Source organism: Thamnophis sirtalis, unplaced genomic scaffold, assembly GCF_051295495.1.
Source record: "Thamnophis sirtalis isolate CommonGarterSnake01/CBP01778 unplaced genomic scaffold, rThaSir2_p1.2 scaffold_2, whole genome shotgun sequence".
In the NCBI taxonomy this organism is placed as follows: domain Eukaryota; kingdom Metazoa; phylum Chordata; class Lepidosauria; order Squamata; family Natricidae; genus Thamnophis; species Thamnophis sirtalis.
Genome location: NW_028261382.1, coordinates 28,950,484 through 28,973,429, shown reverse-complemented (window position 1 = coordinate 28,973,429; position 22,946 = coordinate 28,950,484). Strand labels below are relative to the sequence as shown.

The 22,946-nt window shown below is 44.3% G+C and overlaps 2 protein-coding genes across 6 annotated transcripts; one reads left to right on the top strand and one right to left on the bottom strand.

Moving 5' to 3' along the window:
* The first annotated feature begins 36 nt into the window (after positions 1 to 36).
* On the top strand, positions 37 to 15,758 carry TRUB2 (TruB pseudouridine synthase family member 2). 2 transcript variants are annotated; one of them, XM_087704608.1, is made up of 8 exons: positions 37 to 198; positions 2,634 to 2,771; positions 3,098 to 3,172; positions 4,572 to 4,633; positions 5,934 to 6,015; positions 6,173 to 6,245; positions 11,441 to 11,577; positions 14,774 to 15,758. In XM_087704608.1, exons 1-8 carry the CDS (start codon positions 87 to 89, stop codon positions 15,043 to 15,045), a joined length of 951 nt encoding a protein of 316 aa, XP_087560734.1. In that variant the 5' UTR covers positions 37 to 86; the 3' UTR covers positions 15,046 to 15,758. The 2 variants fall into 2 exon arrangements, with proteins under 2 accessions (XP_087560734.1, XP_087560735.1); XM_087704609.1 differs by lacking the exons at positions 11,441 to 11,577; positions 14,774 to 15,758 and adding an exon at positions 7,963 to 8,687.
* On the bottom strand, positions 6,549 to 22,902 carry SWI5 (SWI5 homologous recombination repair protein). 4 transcript variants are annotated; one of them, XR_015695483.1, is made up of 7 exons: positions 22,765 to 22,902; positions 19,412 to 19,696; positions 19,230 to 19,278; positions 18,195 to 18,310; positions 17,228 to 17,322; positions 16,465 to 16,589; positions 6,549 to 6,993 (listed from the first exon to the last, which is right to left on the bottom strand). XR_015695483.1 is itself a non-coding variant. In XM_087704613.1 (6 exons), the coding sequence occupies exons 2-6, from the start codon at positions 19,564 to 19,566 to the stop codon at positions 16,525 to 16,527; spliced, it is 480 nt and encodes a 159-aa protein (XP_087560739.1). In that variant the 5' UTR covers positions 22,765 to 22,868; the 3' UTR covers positions 15,801 to 16,524. The 4 variants fall into 4 exon arrangements, 3 of the variants coding, with proteins under 3 accessions (XP_087560739.1, XP_087560737.1, XP_087560738.1); XM_087704613.1 differs by lacking the exon at positions 6,549 to 6,993 and having other exon boundaries at positions 15,801 to 16,589; positions 19,412 to 19,566; positions 22,765 to 22,868; XM_087704611.1 differs by lacking the exon at positions 6,549 to 6,993 and having other exon boundaries at positions 15,803 to 16,589.
* Between the last annotated feature and the right edge of the window lie 44 nt (positions 22,903 to 22,946).

Here is a 22,946-nt window from a genome sequence, read left to right as displayed (position 1 = left end):
GGGACTCTATTTCCAGTAGGGCTGAACCCGGCAGTGCAAAGGCGGGGAGCGGAGAGGCGGTTGCGCCGCGGCCGAGAACGGGCGCCATGCGGGCGGCGGCGGCGGGGACGGCTTTGCAAGGGCTCTTCGCCGTCTACAAGCCGCCGGGGATGCACTGGAGGGCGGTGAAGGAGACGGTGCAGATGCATCTGCTCAAGGGTGAGTGGTTTCCTCTTTCCCCCCGTCCGCCTCCCTCTCCCCGCGACCAGAGGCGGCTGCCACCCCGGGGCGGCCTGAGCTGGGTGGTTTTCCTGCAGACGTTTCGTGACCCAGCTAGGGGACATCATCGGTGCCAGAAAAACGTGGGGTGTGGGGAGGAAGAGGGGGGATGAAGGAGGAAGGAGAAAGGGGGGAGGAGGAGGACTATGGGATCCTCGTTCCTCTCTGAGCTTGATGGTTTTTTTGCAAACTTTTCATGACCCAACTAGGGAACTTCATCAGTGCTACAAGGGAGTGGGGTTGGCTGGGAGGAGGAGGAGGACTGTGGGGTCCTTGGTGCTCTCTGCGCTAGGTAGTTTTCTTACAGACGTTTCATGACCCAACTAGGGAACATCATCAGTGCTAGAAGGGAGTGGGGTGAGGGGAGGAAGAGGAGAAAGAGGGGGGAGGAAGGAGAAAGTGGGGAGGACGATGGTACCAGCGGCTTACACACAGCATGCTAGTTTAGGCGCAGGATAATAGAGCTGGAAGGGGCCTTGGAGGTCTTCTAGTCCAACCCCCTGCTCAGGCAGGAAACCCTGAGAGCATTTCAGACAAGGGACACACTTGCATGAGGGTTTCTAGCTTGGGAGGGAGGGCTGTGTGTGCTGGAGGGCAACCCAAACAATCCGGATTTAGGCAGGAAGACCACCAGATACCCTAATCAATGAAGGAGAAAGTTTGTAGCTCAGGGTTGAAATGAGGGGGCCCTTGGTGCTCTCTGAGCTGGATGGTTTTCTTGCAGGCGTTTTATTACGTAGCTAGGGAACATTATCAGTGTTAGGAGGGAGTGGGGTGTGTGGAGAGAGGAGGAGGAAGGAGAAAAGGGAGGAGGAGGGGGGGGACTGTGAGGTCCTTGGTGCTCTCTGAGCTGGGTGGTTTTCTTGCAAACCTTTCATGACCCAACTAGGGAACTTCATCAGTGCTACAAGGGAGTGGGGTTTGCTGGGAGGAGGAAGGAGGAAGAAGAGGAGGAGGAGGAAGAAGAGGAGGAGGAGGAAGAGGAGGAGGAGGAAGAGAAGGATTGTGGGGTCCTTGGTGCTCTCTGAGCTGATTTCTTTCAGACGTTTCATGACCCAACTAGGGAACATCATCAGCGCTATTAACTGATGGTGTTACTTTGGGTAATGAACGGCCTGCAAGAAAACAGGCAATCTCAGAGAGCAGCAAGGGCCCCTCAGGATACATAATATGCCCTTTCCCAGGTGTTGAGAACACCTGGAGGGCTCCAAAGGAGCAGAGCGGATGGCTTTAAACTTTATCAGGGAAGCTTTGCCCCAACCAGAGGTCCAGCCCCTGCCTTCCTAAGAGGCATTTAGCAAAAAATGGGATGCCTTGCCAGAAAAAAAAATAAACAAGAGTTGGAAGAATCCTTAGAATTGTATTTGCTAAAAATTGGAAAAACGAGAAAGTACCATCACAGGAGGAAACTATTTGGAAAATAATGGAATGTGCCGAAATGAGTAAGCTTACATTTGAAATTAGAGAACGAGAGGATGAGCAATATTATAAAGTGTGGGACTTGTTTTACCAATGGTTAGATAAAAAAAACCTGGAAATGAAACTGTTTACTTATGTAGTAATAGTTTTTTTTCCTTGTTATGATATAGAGCACTATTCACATGATAGTTAAAACACAATAATGATCTCAATGTATGAGTGGGATGATCTCAACACTTTGGTATAATTGTATGTAGTGAACATTTTATATTAGAAAGATCTTTGTATATTAAATGGATCAATGACGATGTAATGAACAATTGATATATATATGAATTGAAATACTTAACCACTATATGGATTAATAATTAATAATGTAAAACTCTTCTTGGAACTCTGGATGATTGGTGACATTATGGTCAACTGAAAATATGAATGTGTATTATAAATTTACGGGAATTCTTTGTTCTAATCTCGCTTTTTCTCCTTAGAGATAGGTGATACTATAATACTTTAAAGATTCATTGTTATTTGATAATTATTAATTCAAGGAAATAAGGATTGTTACAAATGAAAGAATATTAATGATAATTTGAACACATAAGGCTCAATGACAGCGAAATATCCAGTTATGTTTAATGCAAAACCAGTGATGTTATTCTTAATCTTAAGAATTGATGCACAAAAACCTGTAACCAAACGACATGCTTGATGAAATGGAGGAAAGTTGTTCTTTTTTCTTCTCTTGCTTTGTTTTGTATGTGTTGTTTTGTTTAAAAAGAATAAAAATATATGTTAAAAAAAAGAGTTGGAAGAATCCTTAAAAGATCCTGTGTCCAACCTTCTGCTCACATGCTGAAGTTGGAAGTTCGGAACAATTCAGATCTTGCCGTTTGGGAAGAGAGGATAAGAGAAAAAATGTAAAAAAAAAACCTGGTTTTGTTTTTTGCTTTCAGACTTAAACGCCTTAAAGCGTCCCGAACCCCGTCAACAAATATGCTTTCAACCCACCATGTCCGAAAAGGAGGAGGAGACTGGGAAGGAACTGATCCTGACGGTCAGCCAGGTTCCTAGGTTGGCTGACCAGCCTCTAGGTAAGATGGCGTGAAGAGGATTTGTGGAAATCGGGATCTGGAACAAAACCGGATCAGGATTGCCACCCGCCTGAAGGAGAAAACATTCCGGTTGTATTTTGTCGAGTCGCTTTTGCTGAATGTTTTTAGGGTGTGAAATCAATCTTGCCAAGCGTTGGCAAAATTTGCACTTTTTGGGCTGGTTGAGGCTACCTGTCATCTTTAGAAATACTTAGGCACGTCAAGGGGGGAGAAAAAAATTAAATAAGGTAAAAAAATTTTTTTTTTGCTTTGCACAATGCAAACATCCTTTCAACCGTTAAAATCCGTGTTGGTTTTTTGCACAGTTTCAGGACCGGTTTTCACGCAATTAAAAATTGGAGTGGGCAGTCATCTGGATATGAAATCCTCGGGAGTTTTGGGTAAGTAAAAGAAACTCTAGGTATTAAAATTCCTCGGGAGGATGGGCTTGATCAAACTTACCAGCCAGCTTAGGTATAGTTAAATAAAAAAACTGATAACGATAATAATGTATACAATGTGTAGTGTTATGATAAGCAATAACTGGATATGAATATTAGCATTGCTGCATTTAACCACTGCACCACCTCGGCTCTTATTGAATGACACCCATGAAGGGAAGATCAGAAAACCTTTTGGATTATATATAAAGGTCATTAAAAAAAAGAACTAAATTAGATAAAGTTTTGATTATTAGGGGGAAAATGTTATGATATAGGATATAGTCAAATAAAGAAGGGATAATGATAAATAATTTATATATATAGGTATGGGTACAACATAAGGAAATTGGATGTAAATTGTAAGCAGTGCTTTGAAAAGGAGGATTGGAAAATTTTGTTACTAAATATTATGGATGTTTAGCTAGAATAGGATATAAGGACTCAGTACTATTGGAGGATTTTAGAAATAGTAAATGAAATGCCAGTATGTGGTTATGTATTAAATTTTGGTATATTTTATGATGAAGGACGTCTAAACAATGATAGTCAAATAAAACTGGAGGTATGATGATGGTAACATATATAAACATTGGAGTTAAAATACTTGAGTTAATATGAATTATGCTTGATGACTGTGGAAGAGATGCACGAAAGCCTTTTGTAACCAACTGAAACACTTTCTACAGTATGTAAAGAAAGAAGATTTTATGTGTCATGTTTGTTTTGAAAGTTAAAAATAAAAAATTACTTAAAAAAAACAAACTTACTAGCCAGCTTTTAACTGGGATATCAGCAGAAAAACAATCATCATCATTTAACCATCCCCAAATCCTTTGCGGGGTAGAGTGGGCAACTGAAAGGAGCTATCAAGAGTGTTTATTGGCCGGATGCTCTTCCTGTTGCCAATGTAGAGTTTTGTCCGGCAGATGTATTCCCATTGTGAATATACAGAGAGAGAAATACCTGCCTCTACCTAGGATTGAACTCACAGTGAGAGCTCCTCCACTAGGCCACCGCACAACTCTATCATCAGAGGAACAATATTCTCCTGCAATTCATTTGGCTTTTAGAAATTTTTTTCCGTTAACCTGTTAGGAAGGGTTTATTCAGCTTCGTTGGATTGTTAGTTTAGCTTCTCCCATGTGGGGTTTATCCAGAATTTTTCTAGGATGGGGAAATTACAGTTTTGCACGTTTTGGTGTGTATGTGTGTGTCTCCACTTTTGATTGTCCAGTGTTGTATGCGATTCTTCCTGCCCGGATTAATTTAAAGCCACTTTGATCTAGAACCTATTGATAGGAAGCAGTGGGAGTGTTTAATTCTCACTTGTTTCGCCTTCTACGTTTTACTCCACCAGTGCTCGGCATCGGTTTTGGCAACAAGCTGCTCAAAGACTGGTACAACGCACATCTCACCAAGGTAAGCCGTCCCCTCCATTTCAGAGGCTTAGGGGGAGGATATGAGCTGTGGTGGCGCAGTGGTTAGAATGCAGTGTCGGTTGCTAGCGGTTTGGTAGTTCAATCCTGACTGGCTCAAGGTTTTCGTCCTTCCGAGGTGGGTCAAATGAGGAGCCAGATTGTTGGGGGGGCAAGAAGCTGACTCTGTAAACCGCTTAGAGAGGGCTGGAAAGCACTGTGAAGCGGTATATAAGTCTAAGTGCTATTGCTATCTATCTGTATGCCTGCCTGCCTCTATCTGTCTGTCTGCCTACCTACATACCTACTTACCTATCTATCTCTATGTCCATCCACCCACCAATCCATTCATCCATCCATCTCTATGTCCATCACCCACCCAGTCATCCATCCATCCATCTCTGTCCATCCATCCATTCACCCACCCACTCATCCAGCCATCTCTATGTCCACCCATCTCTGTCCATCACCCATCCACCCACCCACCCACCCACCCATCCATCCATCTCTATGTCCATCCACCCACCCACTCATCCATTCATCCATCCATCCATCTCTATGTCCATCCACCCATCCACCCACTCATCCATCCATCTCTATGTCCATCCACCCACCCACTCATCCATTCATCCATCCATCCATCTCTATGTCCATCCACCCACTCACCCACCCACCCACCCACTCATCCATCCATCCATCCATCTCTGTCCACCCACCCACCCACTCATCCATCCATCTCTATGTCCATCTATCCACCCACCCACCCATCTAAGAGCGAGACATAAAGGTGGGGGGAATTTTAGTTAGGATAGATGAGCGAAGGGAAGGGAATAAGAAATGATATCAAAGTATATTTGGGTTTGTGGAAGTACCATCCCAAGGAAACATGAACTGAGACCTGAAAGAGACATCTACAATAATAGAAAAGAAAGAGAGAGAGGAAGGAAAGAACAAAAGGAAGACAGGGGAAAGAAGTAAGGAGAGGAGGACGGGAGAGGAAGGAAAGTGGGTAGGAGGGGGAAGAGGAAGTAGTAGGAGAAAGATAAGGGAAGAAGAAAGGAGAAGGAGAGGAGGAAGAAAGTAGTGGAGGGAGAAAAGAAGGGGAAAATAAGGTGGTGTTACAAAAGGAGGAAGGGATGATAAATAAAGCAACCCAAACTATATTATAACCTATTAAATGAAATAATAAATGTATAAGAATGATAAATGTAAAGAAGAATAACAATCGTGTGAATGTAGACTTAAAATGGTATGTAAGAGAATAAAAAAATCAAACGTTTTCTTGAAATGGTTCCTTTTCAAAGGCATACACCGTGAACGGCTTCTTCGGCAAAGCCACCAATGACTTCTCCGACACGGGCAAACTGATTGAGAAGAGCACGTTTGGTAAGTGGGCTTGTCCAGAGGAGCTAAAGTGACACACGCTGCAGTTGGTGGTTTTTTCCACATTGGGACTTTTGGAATTGCTTTGGGAAAAGACGGGGGGAGAAACCAGAGGAAGGGAAAACTTAACCCTGCTTGTCTCCCTTCTTCTTCCTCGGAGATCACGTAACGCGGGAGAAACTGGAGCGGATGGTTTCGGTGATCCAGGGATCCAACCACAAGGCTCTACTGCAGTGAGTGTCCAAATTGCAGCGTTTGAAAGGGGCGTGTGGTGTGGAAGGGGACTGCCCAAAGTTAGGGACGTTCCAGAAGAGAAAGGATCTCAGGGTTAAAACAAGGGGTCCTTGGTGCTCGAAGAGCTTGGTGGTTTTCTTGCAGAGGTTTCATGACCCATCTGTTGTGGCCTGCTAGCAGAATTGGCAGAAGAGTCGGGCAGTGAGGAGGTTGGGGAGGAAGATGGGCCAGTCCTGGAGTCTGGGGAAGGCTCTGATGAGGGCTCTGTGTTGGAGGCAGAGAGGGGGCCAGGGCCGTATGCCAGTCATCAGCTGCCTTTGGAGTCAGACATCAGTGAGGCAGAAGAACAACTGGAGCCTGTTCCCAGTGTGCGCATGCGCAGAGTTGCCAGACGAAGGGAACAGCTAAAGAACAGGGGTCGATTTAGGAGTAAGGCCACAGGTGGACGATGAATGGCCCCTCTCAGAGGAAATAAAAGAGGAGCAAAAGGGGAGTGGAGTTTGCAGGAGACAATTTGTTCGCTTCATTGGTTCGTGACTCTCCCAGACTCCTTGCCAAGTTTGGCCTGGCAGCTCTCCAAGCCAGATAAGGTCTTTGACTATAAATCCTCCCTCGAAAGACTTTGCTGGAGGTGAAGGAGCAGAATTCAGTGTCAATGAATAAAAGGTTTTTTTGTCAGGACAAGGAGTTTGCTTCAGGCTCTTGGGAAGCCTGGGTCAGAACACCATCTAGGTAACATCATCAGTGCTAGAAGGGAGTGGGGTGTGGGGAGAAGAGGAGACATCTCATCACTCACCTACAGAACGTCATCAGTGCTGGAGGGGCAGTTGGGTTTGTAGAGAGGAGGAGGAGAAAGAGGAGGGGGAAGAGGAGAAGGACTGTGGGGTCCTTGGTGCTCTCTGAGCTTGGTGGCTTTCTTGCAGACGTTTCGTGACCCATCTAGGGAACATCATCAGTGTTAATGATGATGTTACCTAGTTAGGGTAATGAAGTGTTTGCAAGAGAACGAACAAGCTCAGAAAGGATTTAGATACCCGGGTGGGGCGGGGGGGGGGGCATCCTTTAAAATCTCCTTTCTGCCTGAGGATTGTTAAAACAAACTAAGCCCACTGAGAGCAGTTTTCCAAACGGAAGCCCTGAAGTGTGGTAGAGAGAAAATTCTGGGAGAATTTCTTAGCGAAAGAATCTATATCGTGCACAGACGTTTTAGGCCACTTCAATTTCCCGCTGCCAGCCGCTTGGTAGTTCTTGATTTATAACCGTAACCAAGCCAGGAGTTAATGGCAGCAAGTCACCGCAGCCGTACGACGCAGCCTCACGGGATCAGAGGGGAAGCCGCCACTCTTTTGTTTACAACGGTCGTTAAGTGAACGGATGCAGCAGTCGTAGAGCGAAGGCATTTCTGGGCCAGGAAATAAGGGAACAAAACACCAGAAACAGACAAAAATGGCAGCTCAGCTGTCTGCAGGATGGTGCGAACGGCCATCCAGGTGAACCCGTTGCCAAGGGCCCAAAATGCGTACCTGTGACCGAGGCTGTGTACCGCGCAGAGATCGTAACTCGGAAAACGGGTCGTAGGTAGCTCTGGCGTAACTTTGAATGTTCGTTAAGCGACCGGTCGTAAGTCAAGGGCTCGCTCTCTAAAATCCGCAGAAATGGGCTGGAAGGCGCGAAGAAGGTTGGCCTCTCACCAACCTCCTTCTGTTTTCTTCGCAGGCCGTCTCTGTCCCTCGGCTTCCTCCCGCGCCGTCTCTACAGCCGGCCCAAAGAGAGCGAGGAGCCCGAAAACGCCGAGCCGCTGTCCTTCACCAAGAGCCCCGCCAACCCCCGCCGGTGGAGCACGCGGCAATCCATGGGCAGCGACCAGCAGCAGCCCCTCTGGCGGGCCATGCTGATCAGCCTGAGCATTGCGCTGCTCCTCCTCTGGTGCGTTTTGCGCCCCGAGACCGAGGTGGACCGGCAAGCCGAAGAATTCTTGCAACGCTTGCAGATTATACCGCAACAGGAACCGCCCCCTTCCATCCCTTCGGGGGAGGACGAGAAGAAGCCTTAACTCGGACACGGGGAGGATCAGGAAGCCTACCAGGGCAAGGATGGGCAGGGCTGGCCCAGCTGCTTGCCCGGGGGAAGAGGAAAATGATTGATGACGGTTGATAAGAGAGAAGGCTGAGCTCAGGAAACGGCTCTTTAAAATGAACTATGCCCAACTTGGGTGAATTGTGAATTGAAGTGGCCTATCTCCTGCGTGCCCCCCTGTTTATTTAAAAAAAAAACCAGTGAAAAGGAGATTGAGTTCCCCCAAACTTTTCTCAGTTGGGGGATGAGGCTGAAGGGCGGCAAAACACCATATATATATATATATTTGGGGGGAATGTGGTTTTTAGAACAGGAGTGCTTTCGCAGCATGTAGCATAAATAAAATATTCCTATGTTTGAACCAAGCGTGGACTGTGTAGTGGCTCAGTGGCTAAGCTTATCGATCAGAAAGGTCGGCAGTTGGGCGGTTCGAATCCCGAGGGCCGCATAATGGAGTGAGCTCCCATGACTTGTCCCAGCTTCTGCCAACCTAGCAGTTCGAAAGCACGTCAAAAATGCAAGTAGAAAAATAGGGACCCCCTTTGGTGGGAAGGGAACAGCGTTCCGTGCGCCTTTGGCATTGAGTCATGCTGGCCACATGACCATGGAGACGTCTTCGGACAGCGCTGGCTCTTTGGCTTTGAAACGGAGATGAGCACCGCCCCCTAGAGTCAGGAACGAGTAGCACATAGGTGCGAGAGGAACCTTTACCTTTTGACAATTGCCTTTCCAGCAAAATGTGCAGATGGGAAAAACAGAAGTCCAACACACCTGGGGCACACTAGTTAAGGAAACATGTTTCTCCCAAAATACACCCTTCTTGCAACCCTTAGGCTCTTGGTTCTCCTCCAGAAAATTCCAGAAAGCACATTCCAATGTCAACTGCGCCTTTGTGTTGCACTCAAACTTGGCACGATAAATAAAGAGAATCATGACTCTCAGTGTTGTTTGGTTAAGTTAACCAGAGTTTTGCAGCATTTCTGGACAGGATTTGAGGCGGGAGATAGAGATGGGAATACACACAATTCTTTTGGGATATCTTATATTACCAATGCAGATAGTCCTTGATTTGGGACAGAATTTCCATCGGTAAAATAAGATGGCTAAGAATTGTGCCCACGTTTACGTCCTTTTAGACAGAGTTGTTAAGCGAACCACTACAGTTGTTAACTGCAGTGGTTCGCTTAACAACTCTGGCTAAAAGGACGTTAAAATGGGCATGATTCTAAGGAGAGAAGCAACTTAGAATTGAGGAGGAATTTTCTGACAGTTAGAGCAATTAATCAGTGGAACAGCTTCCCTCCAGAAGTTGTGAATGCTCCAACACTGGAAGTTTTTAAGAACATGCTGGAGAACCATTTGTCTGAAGTGGTGTAGGGTTTCTTGCTTAGGCAGGTGGTTGGACTAGAAGACCTCTAAGGTCCCTTCCATCTCTGTTCTTCTAAGACACACTAGATCAGTGTTTCTCAACCTTGGCGACTTTAAGTCCCGTGGACTTCAACTCCCAGAATTCCCCAGCCAGCTATGCTCAGCTATGCTGGCTGGGGGATTCTGGGAGTTGAAGTCCACGGGACTTAAAGTCGTCAAGGTTGAGAAACACTGCACTAGATTATATGTAGAAGGACTAAGGGAGACATGATAGCAGTCTTCCAATATCTCAGGGGCTGCCCCAAAGAAGAAGGAGTCAAATTATTCTCCAAAGCACCTGAGGGTAAAACAAGAAGCAGTGGGTGGAAACTAATCAAGGAGAGAAGCAACTTAGAACTGAGGAGGAATTTCCAGACAGTGAGAACAATTAATCAGTGGAACAGAAGTTGCCTCCAGAAGTTTTGAATGCCCCAACACTGGAAGTCTTTAAGAAGATGTTGGATAGCCATTTGTCTGGAACAGTATAGGGTTTCCTGCCTAGTCAGGGGGTTGGACTAGAAGACCTCCAAGGTCCCTTCCAACTCTGCTATTGTATTGGCCATCTTATTTCAGCGACGGTTGCAGTTGTTACCTGCAGCCCTCTTTCAATCCAGAGGTTTGAAAAAAACAACACAGAGAAGAATATTCAAATCCTGCAACCGTTCTTGGTACGTTTTAGTCCTGGAGACTAAAACATAGGAAGAACAGTTGCTGGATCTGGGCATGGCTAGTCTAGAGAAAAGAAGGACTTGGTTGTGATAACGATAGCAATCTTCCAATATTTGAAGGGCTACCACCAAGAAGAAGGGGTCAAACTATTTGCCAAAGCACCAGAAGCCCAGACAAGGAACAACGGATGGAAACTCATCAAGGAGAGAAGCAACCTAGAAGGAAGGAAAAACTTCCTAATAGTGAGAACTATTAACCAGTGGAACGGCTTGCCACCAGAAATTGTGGGTTCTCCATCACTGGAGGTTGTTAAGAGATTAGACAACTGTTTTGTCTGAAATGGTATAGAGTCTCCTGCTTGAGCAGTGGGTTGGACTAGAAGACCTCCAAGCTCCCTTTCAGCTCTATTCTGATTCAGGGAACGACCCAGGACTCTCAGTGGGGCTGGGCAGCTCACCCCAATTATCAAAAGACATCACGATAAAGACCAACAAAGCATAAAAAAGGTATTTTCTGGTCCTAGCCAAAAAAACTCCGTGCCCTATTTGACCGGTGATCAGTGACGAAGCGATAATGTTGATAGGAACATGAGTTAAAGCAAATACTGGCAGTCCTCGATTTACGACAGTTCATTTAGCGACCGTTCAAAGTCACAACAGCGTCGAAAAAAGCAACTCACGACCATTTTTCACACTTACGACCGATGCAGCACCCCCAGGTGTCACGCAACTGACATTCGGATGCTTGACAACTGGTTTGTATTTACGACCGCCGCAGCGTCCTGAGGTCACGTGACCACCCCCCTTTTGGGGCCACCTTTGGACGAGCAAAAGTCCACGGGAAAGCCAGGTTCACTTAACGACCGTGTTACTAACTGAACCCTTGTGGTGATTCACTGAACGAATGTGGCGGGGAAAGTCGTAAAACGGGGGCAAAACTCACATTTCTCACTTTGCAACGTAACATTTTGGGCTCCATTTGGGGGAGGGGTTCGTACTTTTTGCCAAATAATTATGCTTCTGTTTTTTTTATCCCTTCCCAGATGGGCTAACCTGGACCTGAAAACTCAAGAATCTTATGAGCTGGCGGTCAAAGGCCTAATTCGCCCCATGGATAAAAGCCCCCCTTTGATCACGGCAGTGCGATGCCTCCGTTTTGAACCGCCCGAATTCCAGCTGGGTATGACCTTCTCTCTTAGTGGCGCGGTGGCCTAGAGGTGGCGCTCTCGCCTCCCAATCAGGAGGCTGTGAGTTCAACCCTAGGTAGAAGCAGGTATTTGGGTACCACGAGTATACAGTAGTGGCCAAAATTGTGGAAACCTTTGGGAAAAGTGTATTTTTGAGGTTGGATGGAAATTACACTTTTTTTTTAAAGTGGTACCATACAATTATATATCAATGGAATAACTTTTATGAAGGATTTGCTGTTAGGAGAGCAGTTCTAAAGAAAAGTGAAACGCATAGAAAAAAAATGAGGTATACAAAAATTAAAATGAGGTTATACAGTACAAAAATTATCACTATGTCAGTTTCCCCAAAAATAAGACGGGGTCTTATTTTCTTTTGACCGCCGAAATAAGCGCTTGGCCTTATTTTCGGGGAGGACTTATTATTTTGGAGGTGCAGGAGGCAGCAAGCGTGACTTCATGGCTGCTGCGTTACAGTATTTTCGGGGATGCACTTAAAAGCCCAATTGGGCTTATTATCTGGGGAGGTCTTATTTTCGGGGAAATAGGGTAGGAATAGTGTTGTGGCCCAGCAGGAGCCGTTGGAGCTGCAAACAGACTCCGCCAGCGAGGGGCCTTATGAGTCGGTTCTGGAAGAGGTGGAGAACCCTGGACAGGGTTCAGACTCCGAGCAGGGCGCAGAGAGGCTGATTGGTCACCAGGAGGCGCCTGAGGCATGGAGCAGCGGTGAGAGCCGAAGGGAGTGTGTTCCTGACATCAGGCCTTGGAGTAGTGATGAGGAGACAAGGAAGGTGGTCCTGGATGCTTGGCAACGCCGGGCAGATCGACGGAGAGAACAACTATGCAGTTACAAAAGATAATTGGACCCAGGTGGTTGTAATTAGGCTCCTCTCAAGATTGTATTTAAGGAGAGACTGGGAGGAGTCTGGTTTTGCAGGATTCATCTTCATTCGTAACCTGGAGAAGCTGTTATCTGTCTGTGTCGAAGTCTGAGTTGCTGCCAAGGTTCTTATCTGTTTGTTGTGCTTGGCTTTCAGCCACCGAGGTTTTGGTTTCCTGCAGTTAAGCTTGTCTCGGCATTCGTTACTGGACGGAGGAGGGGGTCAAAACAGAATAGGGTACTTAGTTGGGTAACCTTTAGCATGAATTATGGCCTTACAATGTCTTCCCGTGAAGCAAACTGAGTCTTTTATTTCTGGAGCTGTTATAATGTGAAACCAAGATTGAATGATTGTTTCTATTAAGTGGGTTTTATTACTGGGTTGCTTCTGATTAACAAGTTTCTTTAGCCAGCTCCATGGATTTTCAATTGGGTTAAGGTCTGGGCTATTTGGCTATTGCCAAAACAAGATGACACCTGATTGGCTCTCTCAACACTCGTGTTCGTTGGCTACAATCAGATGAAGGAAAACTACCTGATATCAACCTAAGCATCTTTTCCCCAGTTATTTGGCTATAACTTTTCACAGAATACAGATAATTGAACAAACTTTGTTGCATTACATTCCTGATTACATTCTCTTTCCATTGATATATAATTTTATGGTACTACTGCAAAATAAAATGGTGTTGTTTAGCCATCAAACCTCAAAAATACACTTTTCCCAAAAGGTTTCCACAATTTTGGCCACTATTGTATATCTGCTGAATATATCTCAGCATTGGCAACAGGAAGGGCATCCGGCCAGTAAACACTCAGGTCCATTCAGTCGCCTGGACTCCACCATGCAAGGGATTATGAGATCATTAAAAGATGATGATGAGGGCCTTCGCTCTTAGATTAAGGCAGACTGGCACCCTTGATTTATTTAAAAATAGGAAATTAAGCTCCGGAACTCTCTTTAAATCTTTAAACTTTGTTCCCGCGGCCCCAAACTGAAAAAGATGGCCTTGGAAGGAAGGAATGAGCGGTGGGTTGGATAGCTAGCGGGGATGCTGCAAAACTAATCAGCATTGGTTTAGAATTAATCTGTGTTTCTCAATCTTGGCCAACTTTAGAATGTCTGGACTTCAATTCTCAGAATTCCCCAGGCTGGGTAATTCTGGGAATTGAAGTCCATACATTTTAAAGTGGCCACGTTTGAGAAACTTTGACGGAGACCCGGTGATTCTTCACTTTGTCCACTGTACTGAATTTTCAGCAACATCAAAGGAAGGTGAAAATGCTGCGATTAAAGGCAGAAACTTTAACCTGCTAAAATTCCTGATGCATTCAGTCCAGAAAATAAAAACTGGGCCAATAAGAATGTCTTTTACTCAAGAGTATAAACCTGACCCAGCAGAATTGCACTAAAAAAAGATAAAAGAATTGGAGCTTTCCATAAGCTGCCTAACGGCTCAAAGATTGCTGTATTTTTTGGAGTATAAGACACACTTCCCCCCACACACCCCAAAGAGGCTGAAAATTTGGGTGTGTCTTATACTCCAAATGTAGCTTTTTCGAAGCTTTTTTCAAGCCTTAATAAGGCGCTAACGGGTGAAGCTATCTTCCCTGCTTTGCCTGCTTCTCATTGCTGCTCCCTCCAACGATCAGCTGTGCTTTAGAAGCTCTTTTTCAGCCCTAATGAGGCGCTAACAAGTGAAGCATCTTCCCTGCTTTGCCTGCTTTTCTCATTGCTGCTCCCTCCAACAATCAGCTGTGCTTTAGAAGCTCTTTTTCAGTCCTAATGAGGCGCTAACAAGTGAAGCATCTTCCCTGCTTTGCCTGCTTTTCTCACTGCTTCTCTCTCCAACGATCAGCTGTGCTTTAGAAGCTTTTTTTAGCGCTAATGAGGCGCTAACAAGTGAAGCATCTTCCCTGCTTTGCCTGCTTTTCTCATTGCTTCTCTCTCAGACGATCAGCTGTGCTTTAGCTGTTCTTTTATCCTCAATTAGGGGATAAAAAGCATGCACACATACTCAAAACCAGAAAACGTATGTGATGAAGCTGACCAGACTAAGGACGCTAGCTAGACGAATACTTGGTAGGCAGGATTTCCCCCCACTATTTTCCTCCCTGTAACTAAAGTGCATCTTATACTCTGAAAAATATGGTGTTTTTTTCTTAGCCAGGCCAGCCTGAAATTATTTTAATAAACTGGGGGAGGGAAGAGGTTGCTTTAGAGACACGTTGGATTCTTCATGTAGTGATTGTGAATTACAGCTTTAAGTTTTGCTGAGCTTTTGGCCTTTCTTCTTTTCCTTTGTTAGAAATTCACTGCTTGCACGAGACCCCGCAGTATCTCCGCAAGGTCGTTCACGAGATAGGTTTGGAACTGAAGACCACGGCGGTGTGCAGCCAAGTGAGGCGGGTGCGGGACGGCGTCTTTGTGCTGGAGGACGCCCTGCTGAGAACGCAGTGGGACCTCCCGAACATCCAGCGGGCGATTTTGCAAGCCAATCAGAAAGTCAAAGCTGAACTTCAAAACAGCCTTGCACACCTGAACGCTGGGGCGGAGGATCGTGAAAGGGACCGAATCTGAACCAAATCCAGAATTCGATAGGAGATTTGCCAGAGTTCTCAGAATATTTGGCAGGGGAGGGGGAAACCATATGAAACATCCTGGGATTCCAATTTTTAGTTTGGATCAGAAGCTTCGATGTTGACATGTTCCTCTCTAAAACTGCACACAACGTGCCAAGGATGTTGCAATTTAAGAGAGGGGGGAGGGAGGAAGAGAAAGAGAGAGGGGGAAGGAAGGAAGGTGAGAAAAAGGATGGAGGGAAGGGAGGGAAGAAAGGAAGGAAATGAGAGGATGGATGGATGATTAAAAGATGGAAGAAAGGACATGATAGTAAGAATGGATGATTAGATGGAAAGAAGGAAAGAAGAAAAAAGAAAGGGAAAGAGGGAAGGAAAGGGATGAGAGGATGGATGGATGATTAAATGGAAGGAAGAAAGAAAAACAGAAAAAAGGGAGGGAAGGAAGGAGAAAAAAGGGATGGATGGGAGGAAGAGAAGGAAGGAGATGAGAGAAGGGATGGAAAGATGGATGGAAGGAAGAAGATGAGAGGATGGATGGATGATTAAAAGGAAGGAAGGGACAGCACAGCAAAATTAGTTGTTGTGGCTGAAATGGGATATTTCAAAGTAACAGATTGTTACCACAATTGTGTATTTCAAACACCAACTCAATTTCTATTAAAATAAGCTATTTTGTTTCTTCCTACCACAGAAATAAACATTCTTAGCAGATATTGCTTACTAAATGGAACTCAAAAGGCTTGATCTAGTTTTCCAATTTAGGCCCACGCCTGTGCAATGCAGTGTCTGGATTCTAACGCAAAAACACACCCCTTTATCTCCGCATCAGAGGCTTCAACCATCTCACAAAACGCTTCTGAAATTCACTTCCAAGCAAATAACGCACCCCTTTTACACACTGTTGTTTGCTCAACATGTTCCAAAGGAGAGGAGCCCCCCCCCCACTGTTTTCAACAGCCGTGTTTGAAGAAGCCTAGATTTCAGATCATAAGTTAAAAATTTGTGATGATTTGGAGAGGATTCCACTTTCAAATCCAGCTCTTTTTGGAGAAGAAAAGCCTGAAATTGAATGGCTGAAGGGACTTCCATTTAGACCATCAATCACACCTGCAGCATTTACACAATTAATACAACATTTTTTTTTCTATTTTATGGCTTTATATTTTAGCCTGGTCAATCCTCATAACAAATGGGACATAATTAACAATTCCTCCATCCAGGGCAGCTTTCTAGAATGCTGCAGATATTTGTTTGTATGTATGTAGAAAATTCTGTTCTGTCCACCTCAAAATGGCAGTAATAAGCCCAACAGCTTCTCCATCCATTAAATGATTATTATTTTTTTGCTCCCCAAATTAAAGCTATTGTTTCATTAACATTTTTTTTGAGGTGGGATAATGAACTTAACAGTGGTTACCTTTTCACCACGTATTATATTTCCACATTCTAGGTGGTGTGTCAACGTTTTACATTCCTCCTAATCATTAAGGTCCAGGTCAAATTCAGGGTAGAGGTCTTTGGTGGTGACACCCCTGATTGCAGCTAGGAGAAAAAAACACACAAAGAAGATTGTGTAAATGAGGGCGGAAAGAGAAAACACAAACAAGACAGTAATTGCTTCTATAAACTCTCTATAATTGGAAGATTAGTCAGATTAACAGAGTTGGAGGGGATTTTGTAGGTCATCTACTCCAACCCCCCCACCCCCACCCCCATCCTTGTCTGGCCTTCCGGTGCTTTGGAGAATAGCTTGGCCTCCTCCTCTCTGTGGCAACCCCTCAAATATTGGAAGACTGCTGATCCTTCTCTTCACTAGACTAGCCATGCCCAGTTCCTGCAACCGTTCATCATATGTTTCAGCTTCCAGTTCCCTCATCATCCTGGTTGCTCTTCTCTGCACTCTTTCTAGAGTCTCAACTTCTTTTTTATAGTGTGGTGACCAAAACTGGATGCAGTACTCTAGGTGTTAAAGTTGCTTGAATTTGCCTTGTGGGTCTGGGGCAATTAAGACGAAACTCCCAACTGTTTTAAGTCACTTCCCCCAACAGCTGCAAGTCCAGATGCTGGTGTGCATCAGGTACCAGGCGGTGAAGGATGCTAAGTTATCTAAAGGAGAATGTTTATAGTTAAAATACATATACACCTCCACCCACCCAGTACGGTTCTATATTAGTTCTTACCCAATCTGCCCAAAAGCATTTGTCCGGCATCTTTGATCTCGTTGTATTCATGAAGCAGAGTAATGTGGTTTTCCAGTTCCTCCAGATTGTATCCTCTGTGTGGAAAAAAACAACCCAAGATCAGAAAAGTCAAGACAAACTAGATGTGTGATTCTTAAGAGCTGCTGGAGGAGGAACAAAATTTGAGAAAAAACATGTATGACTCTATTTTATATGCATTCTCCTGTCTTCTAGTAATCTCAGCCTTGCTTAAATTAATAACGTGTACCAACCCATTCCCAAGATACTGGAATTCTAAAATATTCCACTTTATTCATTAATCTCTGGCAATCGGGTTGTGCTGGCATCATTCAAAGGTTCTCCAGAGGCTAAAATATACGATGAACGGTTGCAGGAATTGGGCATGGCTAGTCTTGTGAAGAGAAGGACCAGGGGAGACAGGAGAGCAGTCTTCCAATATTTGAGGGGCTGCCAGAGAGAGGAGGGGATCAAACTATTTTCCAAAGCACCCGAAGGCCAGACAAGGAATAATGGATGGAAACTGAACAATGAGAGACTCAACCTAGAAATAAGGAGGAACTTTCTGACAATGGGAGCAATCGACTCCCAAAGGGAAGAGAAATTGCCTTCGGAAGTTGTGGGAGCTTCATCACTGGAAGCTTTCAAGAAGAGACTGGACTGCCATCTATCAAAAATGGTGTACGGTCTCCTTGGGTGGGGGTTGGACTAGATGACCTACAAGGTCCCTTCCAACTCTGTTAATCTGTATCTTTGTGGAAAACAGCCTCACAAAAACACAGACTACACAAGAAAAAGAAGGTTTTCGAGAAGAAGGTTTGGCCTACGTAAATTAACTCAACTTTCCTCCTGAAAAAGTTACTGTACTTGAACTGCCACTTCCCACCCACACAATGCAGCAGTTTGAAACAGATGTCTTAGTGTATGTGAAACATGTATAAATACACACTCAGCCTTGAGTTGTGCTATTTCCTGATCCACAGCAAGCTCCTTGCGTTTTAGCTCTTCGACTTCGTGCTGCAAAATGTTTTTATCTGGAGGCTGACAGCTCCTCAGAGGAAGAACCTGTTGCACAGAAAAAGACAATGCTAAACATTTTTTATGATTTCAGCAGTGGGGGTGGGTGGGATGCCAAGAGATTTTAGAATAGCTTCAGTGCTATGGGGTGGGGTGGGGGGATGAACACCATAAAGACAGAGCCAAAATCTACTCAGCCCTACGGGGGTGGGGAGGAGAGAGAGAGAGAGAGAGAGAAAGCATATATATACTTTCTTGGAGATATATATATATATATATATATATATATATATATATATATATATATATATATATATATATATATATATATATATATATATATATATATATATATATATATATATATATATATATATCCACGAAAATAGATACTTTTTAACTGTAAAAAATGTTATTCCACCATCTCTCCAGTTTTCCTGATAATATCGACTGTCAAAATAATAATTTTTGCTTTATAAAAAAAAGTTGAGATTCCAAGCCATCTTATTTACAAGCAAAAGCTTTGCCTATTCTGCAAAACGATTCGTAGGCTGCAACCTGCTCTACTCACTAAAAATCCAAGCCAACCAATAATATCTCATGGATTTACAGCTTAGCGTTTTTTTAAAGAAAATTAAAACAAGAGTCTCCGAAAGATGTTGATTTACCTTTAAAAAATTGATATGATTTAGTTTTCTGATTGCAAATAAAGATACAGAGCCAATCAACACTCATAATCTTATTTTGACCTGTTGAACGCAACTTTTAGTCCTATTTGGTTTATTGTCAAGAGATAACAATTAGTATCCTGGCCACATATCAGAATCACCTGCAGAGGTTCTTTTCAAGGAATTTGGACTACAATTGTGATTTCCAAAATTGATTCCTACATTCCTAGAATGTCAGATCCATTTAATTGACACACATTCCATAGAGGGATGAGAAATTTGATTTTACAGACACTTACTGGAGACTTAAAGCTTGCATTACAACTTCTCCTGGCTGCTTGAGGTGTCCTGAATTTAAAAAAAAAGAAAGAAAAGAAGATCAAGAAAAGAATTTAAAAGCTCTTCAAATGAATCAGGACAAACCCAAATCCTCAGGTTAGCCAAGAAATGAATGAAAGTTCAGGATTTAAACCACTCTTACCTCCATATTAAAGGTTTGGGGGAGATTTTCCCCCTTAATCCCAGGTTATGCTTGTCCCCTTGATTCAAAGGAGATTCATATTCTTGTTTAGCCGGAATATTTCCCAAGCCAGTGGTAGAACTGCAATCCGGAACAACTTCTTTTTCCTTCTGCATCTGGTGATTCATAAAGTTGTCAGGAACAGAAAGAATAAATTGATTTTTGCAGCTCACGGTCGTGGGTAATTCATAAGCATCTTGTTTGCTAGGTTGAGGTCCAAAAACTGAGATTTATTTTCTGCATTGACTGTTCTGTCAAAGATGTAAAACATAAAAAGATTGCAATATTTTGAGAATCATAATGATTCAAAAGTAAAACATCGGAAAACTATGGCCAACATGCAAGGGACTAAGGAGCCAGCAAGGCAAACAGACAAAAAAACAACAACCCACAAACACAAACAGAAAGTCAAGTTCCTTCAAGAAATTGCAAGGCAACTAAAAACCAAATTTAGATCTTGTTAAACTAGGAGTTTAGTGTTGGGAATAATTGGGAAGTTTTGGAATAGTAATGACATCCATGTTAAGGTGGTGCTTAAAAAGTCCATGAAGGATTTAATGCTGGTTAAATCAATATTATGGACTCCTTAATTATTAGGAAAAATGTTGCACCCTTACACTAGTAATAAAAACAATTTATTCAACATATTTGCTCCCCCTTTTCCATCTAAAATAGAGCTAGAAAGGACCTTGGAGGTCTTCTAGTCCAGCCCCCTGCTCAAGCAGGAGGCCCTTTCAGACAACTAGCTGTCCAGTTTCTTAACCCAGAGCCTGCCTTTCTCATTTTTTTCCAGCCAAATATTCTGCCATGCTCCTTTCTGCCATGCAAGCTGTAGGCTAGTGCAACTTGGGCTGGGTCTTTGCAGACCTGGGGAGGCTCAACTCCAGGAGGAAAAACATGTTATTTGAGGAGGTCCTTGGGTGAGGCAACCTGATTACAGAATGACTCAGTGGGAAGGGACCTGAAGCACCAACTTTGCTGCTGCCTTGCCTTGGTTAAGCTAAGCCAGCTTGCAAAAGGACTGCTCCGAATTATTTAGAGGGGATTCCGAGGCTGTTGGGGAGGGGGGAAAGTTCAAAAGGGGGAGTTTTCAATGCTGTGAAGATGCATCTCTCGGCTCCCCCTTTGGAAAGCAAAAAACCACCTGCTGATGATTCGGCAAAACCACATACCGTACATTTAATTAATAATAATAAAATTGCGGAAAGCAGCTCAGCAGGTTGGGCCTGATATTGTAAAAATGAGGGTTTTTTTTCCCAGCCAGGCTCAGCAAGCAGCTTTCTTCACAAAAGCTCTTGGTTGGGGGGGAAGTTATTAAAAAGCTGCAACCTTCTCCCCTAATGTTAGCCCACCCCTCCCCCCTTTCAGGGCAAGGGGACTCCAACTCCCATTTCTCTCCTAGGGACAGGCTGGGAATGATGGGAGCTGGAGTGGAGGAATCCAGAAACCCCCACAGCCCAAGGAAGAGCTCTGCTGAATTTCCAAGCTCCTGCTCTGAGGATGATGGCTGAATTTCCAAGCTCCTGCTCTGGGTAACTGCTGTCTCCCCACTTCCTACCATCAACCCCAACTCCTATCATCCCTAGCCTGACTCTGTTGGACTTCCCCTGCTGTTTCACTTTTTTTTCCAAAAGTTTTTTATTTTTTAATTTTCATACAAGTAACCACCTGAATACCATTACATAATCAACATTTTGTATTATTCAATATTATGTCAATTCTTCTTACCATCAACCCCCAAAGACTATCATTAGCTCTTCTGCTCTCCATACACCATATTTATACCTTATACACCACTTTCTTCTCCCTCTCTCCTTCTCCCTTCCTTCTGTCATCCTTCTCTTCACTACTTCCCCTTCCCCTCTCCTTCTCCTCTTTCCACTCCTTCTTTCTCTCCTTCCCTCCCCCTCTACCCTCTCTCATAACCCCTTTCTTCCCCCTCTTATCTCCCTTCTCCCTTCCACTCTCTTCATCTCATTTGCATGGTGGATTTCAGCATCTGAGCTGGCTCCATTTTAGGTTGATGGTGTTAGTAATTTCATTGCAATAAACATCTTTCATATTAATAATTTTAACATATGTCCTCCTTTAAAAAAATATACATATATAGCAATTATATTTTTAACCCCCACCCCCACCCCCACCTTATTTTTTGGCCAAAGTGTGGACCTGGTTACAATTTCCAGCTATTGTCATCATAATATTGTATAGTTATACATCATTACATCCCCAGATTTTTAGCTCTCTCTATAATCTCTGCTGTTTCCCTTTAAGCCTTTTTTATCCTTTTTTTTAATAAAACCCTTTTACATTGCATCATTATATATCAGAACAAAGAAGCACAGAAAGAAGCGATGGAGATGAAGAAAAATAAAAAGACCTGATATTGTAAAAAAAGTGAGATTTTCAAGCTCAGCAAGCAGCTTTCTTCACAAAAGCCCCTGGTTTGAGGGGTTTATTGCAAAGCAGCAACCTTCTCCCCTAATGTTAGCCCACCCCTCCACCCTTTCAGGGCAAGGGGACTCCAACTCCCATTTCTCTCCAAGGGTCAGGCTGAGAATGATGGGAGCTGGAGTGGGGGAACTCATAAAACCCCCACAGCCCCAGGAAGAGCTCTATTGAAGCTCCTGCTCTGTGGATGATGGGCGAGGTGGCTCTGGGTAACTGCTGCCCCCCAAACCTAACTCCCATCATCCCCAGCCTGACTGTTGGACATCCCCTGCCGCTTCCCTTTGAGCCTTTTTTATTCTTTTTTTTTTACAAAATCCTTTCTCACTGCATTATTATATATCAGAAGAAAGAAGCACAGAAAGAAGCGATGGAGATGAAGAAAAATAAAAAGACCTGATATTGTAAAAAAAGTGAGATTTTCCACTCAAGCTCGGCAAGCAGCTTTCTTCACAAAAGCCCATGGGGGGAGGTGTTATTGCAAAGCAGCAACCTTCTCCCCTAATGTTAGCTCCCACACCACCCTTTCAGAGCAAGGGGATTCCAACTCCCATTTCCCTCCTAGTCAGGCTGGGAATGATGGGAGCTGGAGTAGGGGAAAACTCAGAAAGCCCCAGGAAGAGCTCTGTTGAGTCTCCATGCTCCTGTTCTGAGGATGATGGGCGAGGTGACTCCAGGTTCTGGATAGCTGCGCCCCCCTGCCTCTCCCACTACCACCAACTCCAGCTCCCATCATCCCCAGCCTGATTCTTGTTGGACTTCCCCAGCCGTTTCCCTTGAAATTTTTAAGTCATTTTTTTAAAAAAAAAACCCTTTCTCATTGCATCATTATACACCAGAAAAAAGAAGAAGAAGAAGAAGCGTACGTCGGTGAAGAAAAATTAAAAGAACAGAGTTGCCACAGCAGGGCGGCCATTACAGGCGGAAAGGAGAGGCGCGCATGCGCCATACTGCCGCGCCTGCGCGGAAGAACAGCGGACGCGTCTCGAGCGAGCCCAGCTGGGCGGCGGAGGCGGGGGCGGGAAAGGGGCGGGGCCTCCCCGCTTTG

Bases quoted from the DNA above. Each gene is read 5' to 3' on its own strand.
- TRUB2 (XM_087704608.1), top strand. From the start codon at position 87: ATGCGGGCGGCGGCGGCGGGGACGGCTTTGCAAGGGCTCTTCGCCGTC. The intron at 199-2,633 runs GTGAGTGGTTTC...TTTTGCTTTCAG, and splicing joins GCAGATGCATCTGCTCAAGG to ACTTAAACGCCTTAAAGCGT. The intron at 11,578-14,773 runs GTATGACCTTCT...TTCCTTTGTTAG, and splicing joins ACCGCCCGAATTCCAGCTGG to AAATTCACTGCTTGCACGAG.
- SWI5 (XM_087704611.1), bottom strand. From the start codon at position 19,578: ATGAATCACCAGATGCAGAAGGAAAAAGAAGTTGTTCCGGATTGCAGT. The intron at 19,279-19,411 runs GTAAGAGTGGTT...TTTTAAATTCAG, and splicing joins CCCAAACCTTTAATATGGAG to GACACCTCAAGCAGCCAGGA. The intron at 18,311-19,229 runs GTAAGTGTCTGT...TCTGTGCAACAG, and splicing joins ATGCAAGCTTTAAGTCTCCA to GTTCTTCCTCTGAGGAGCTG.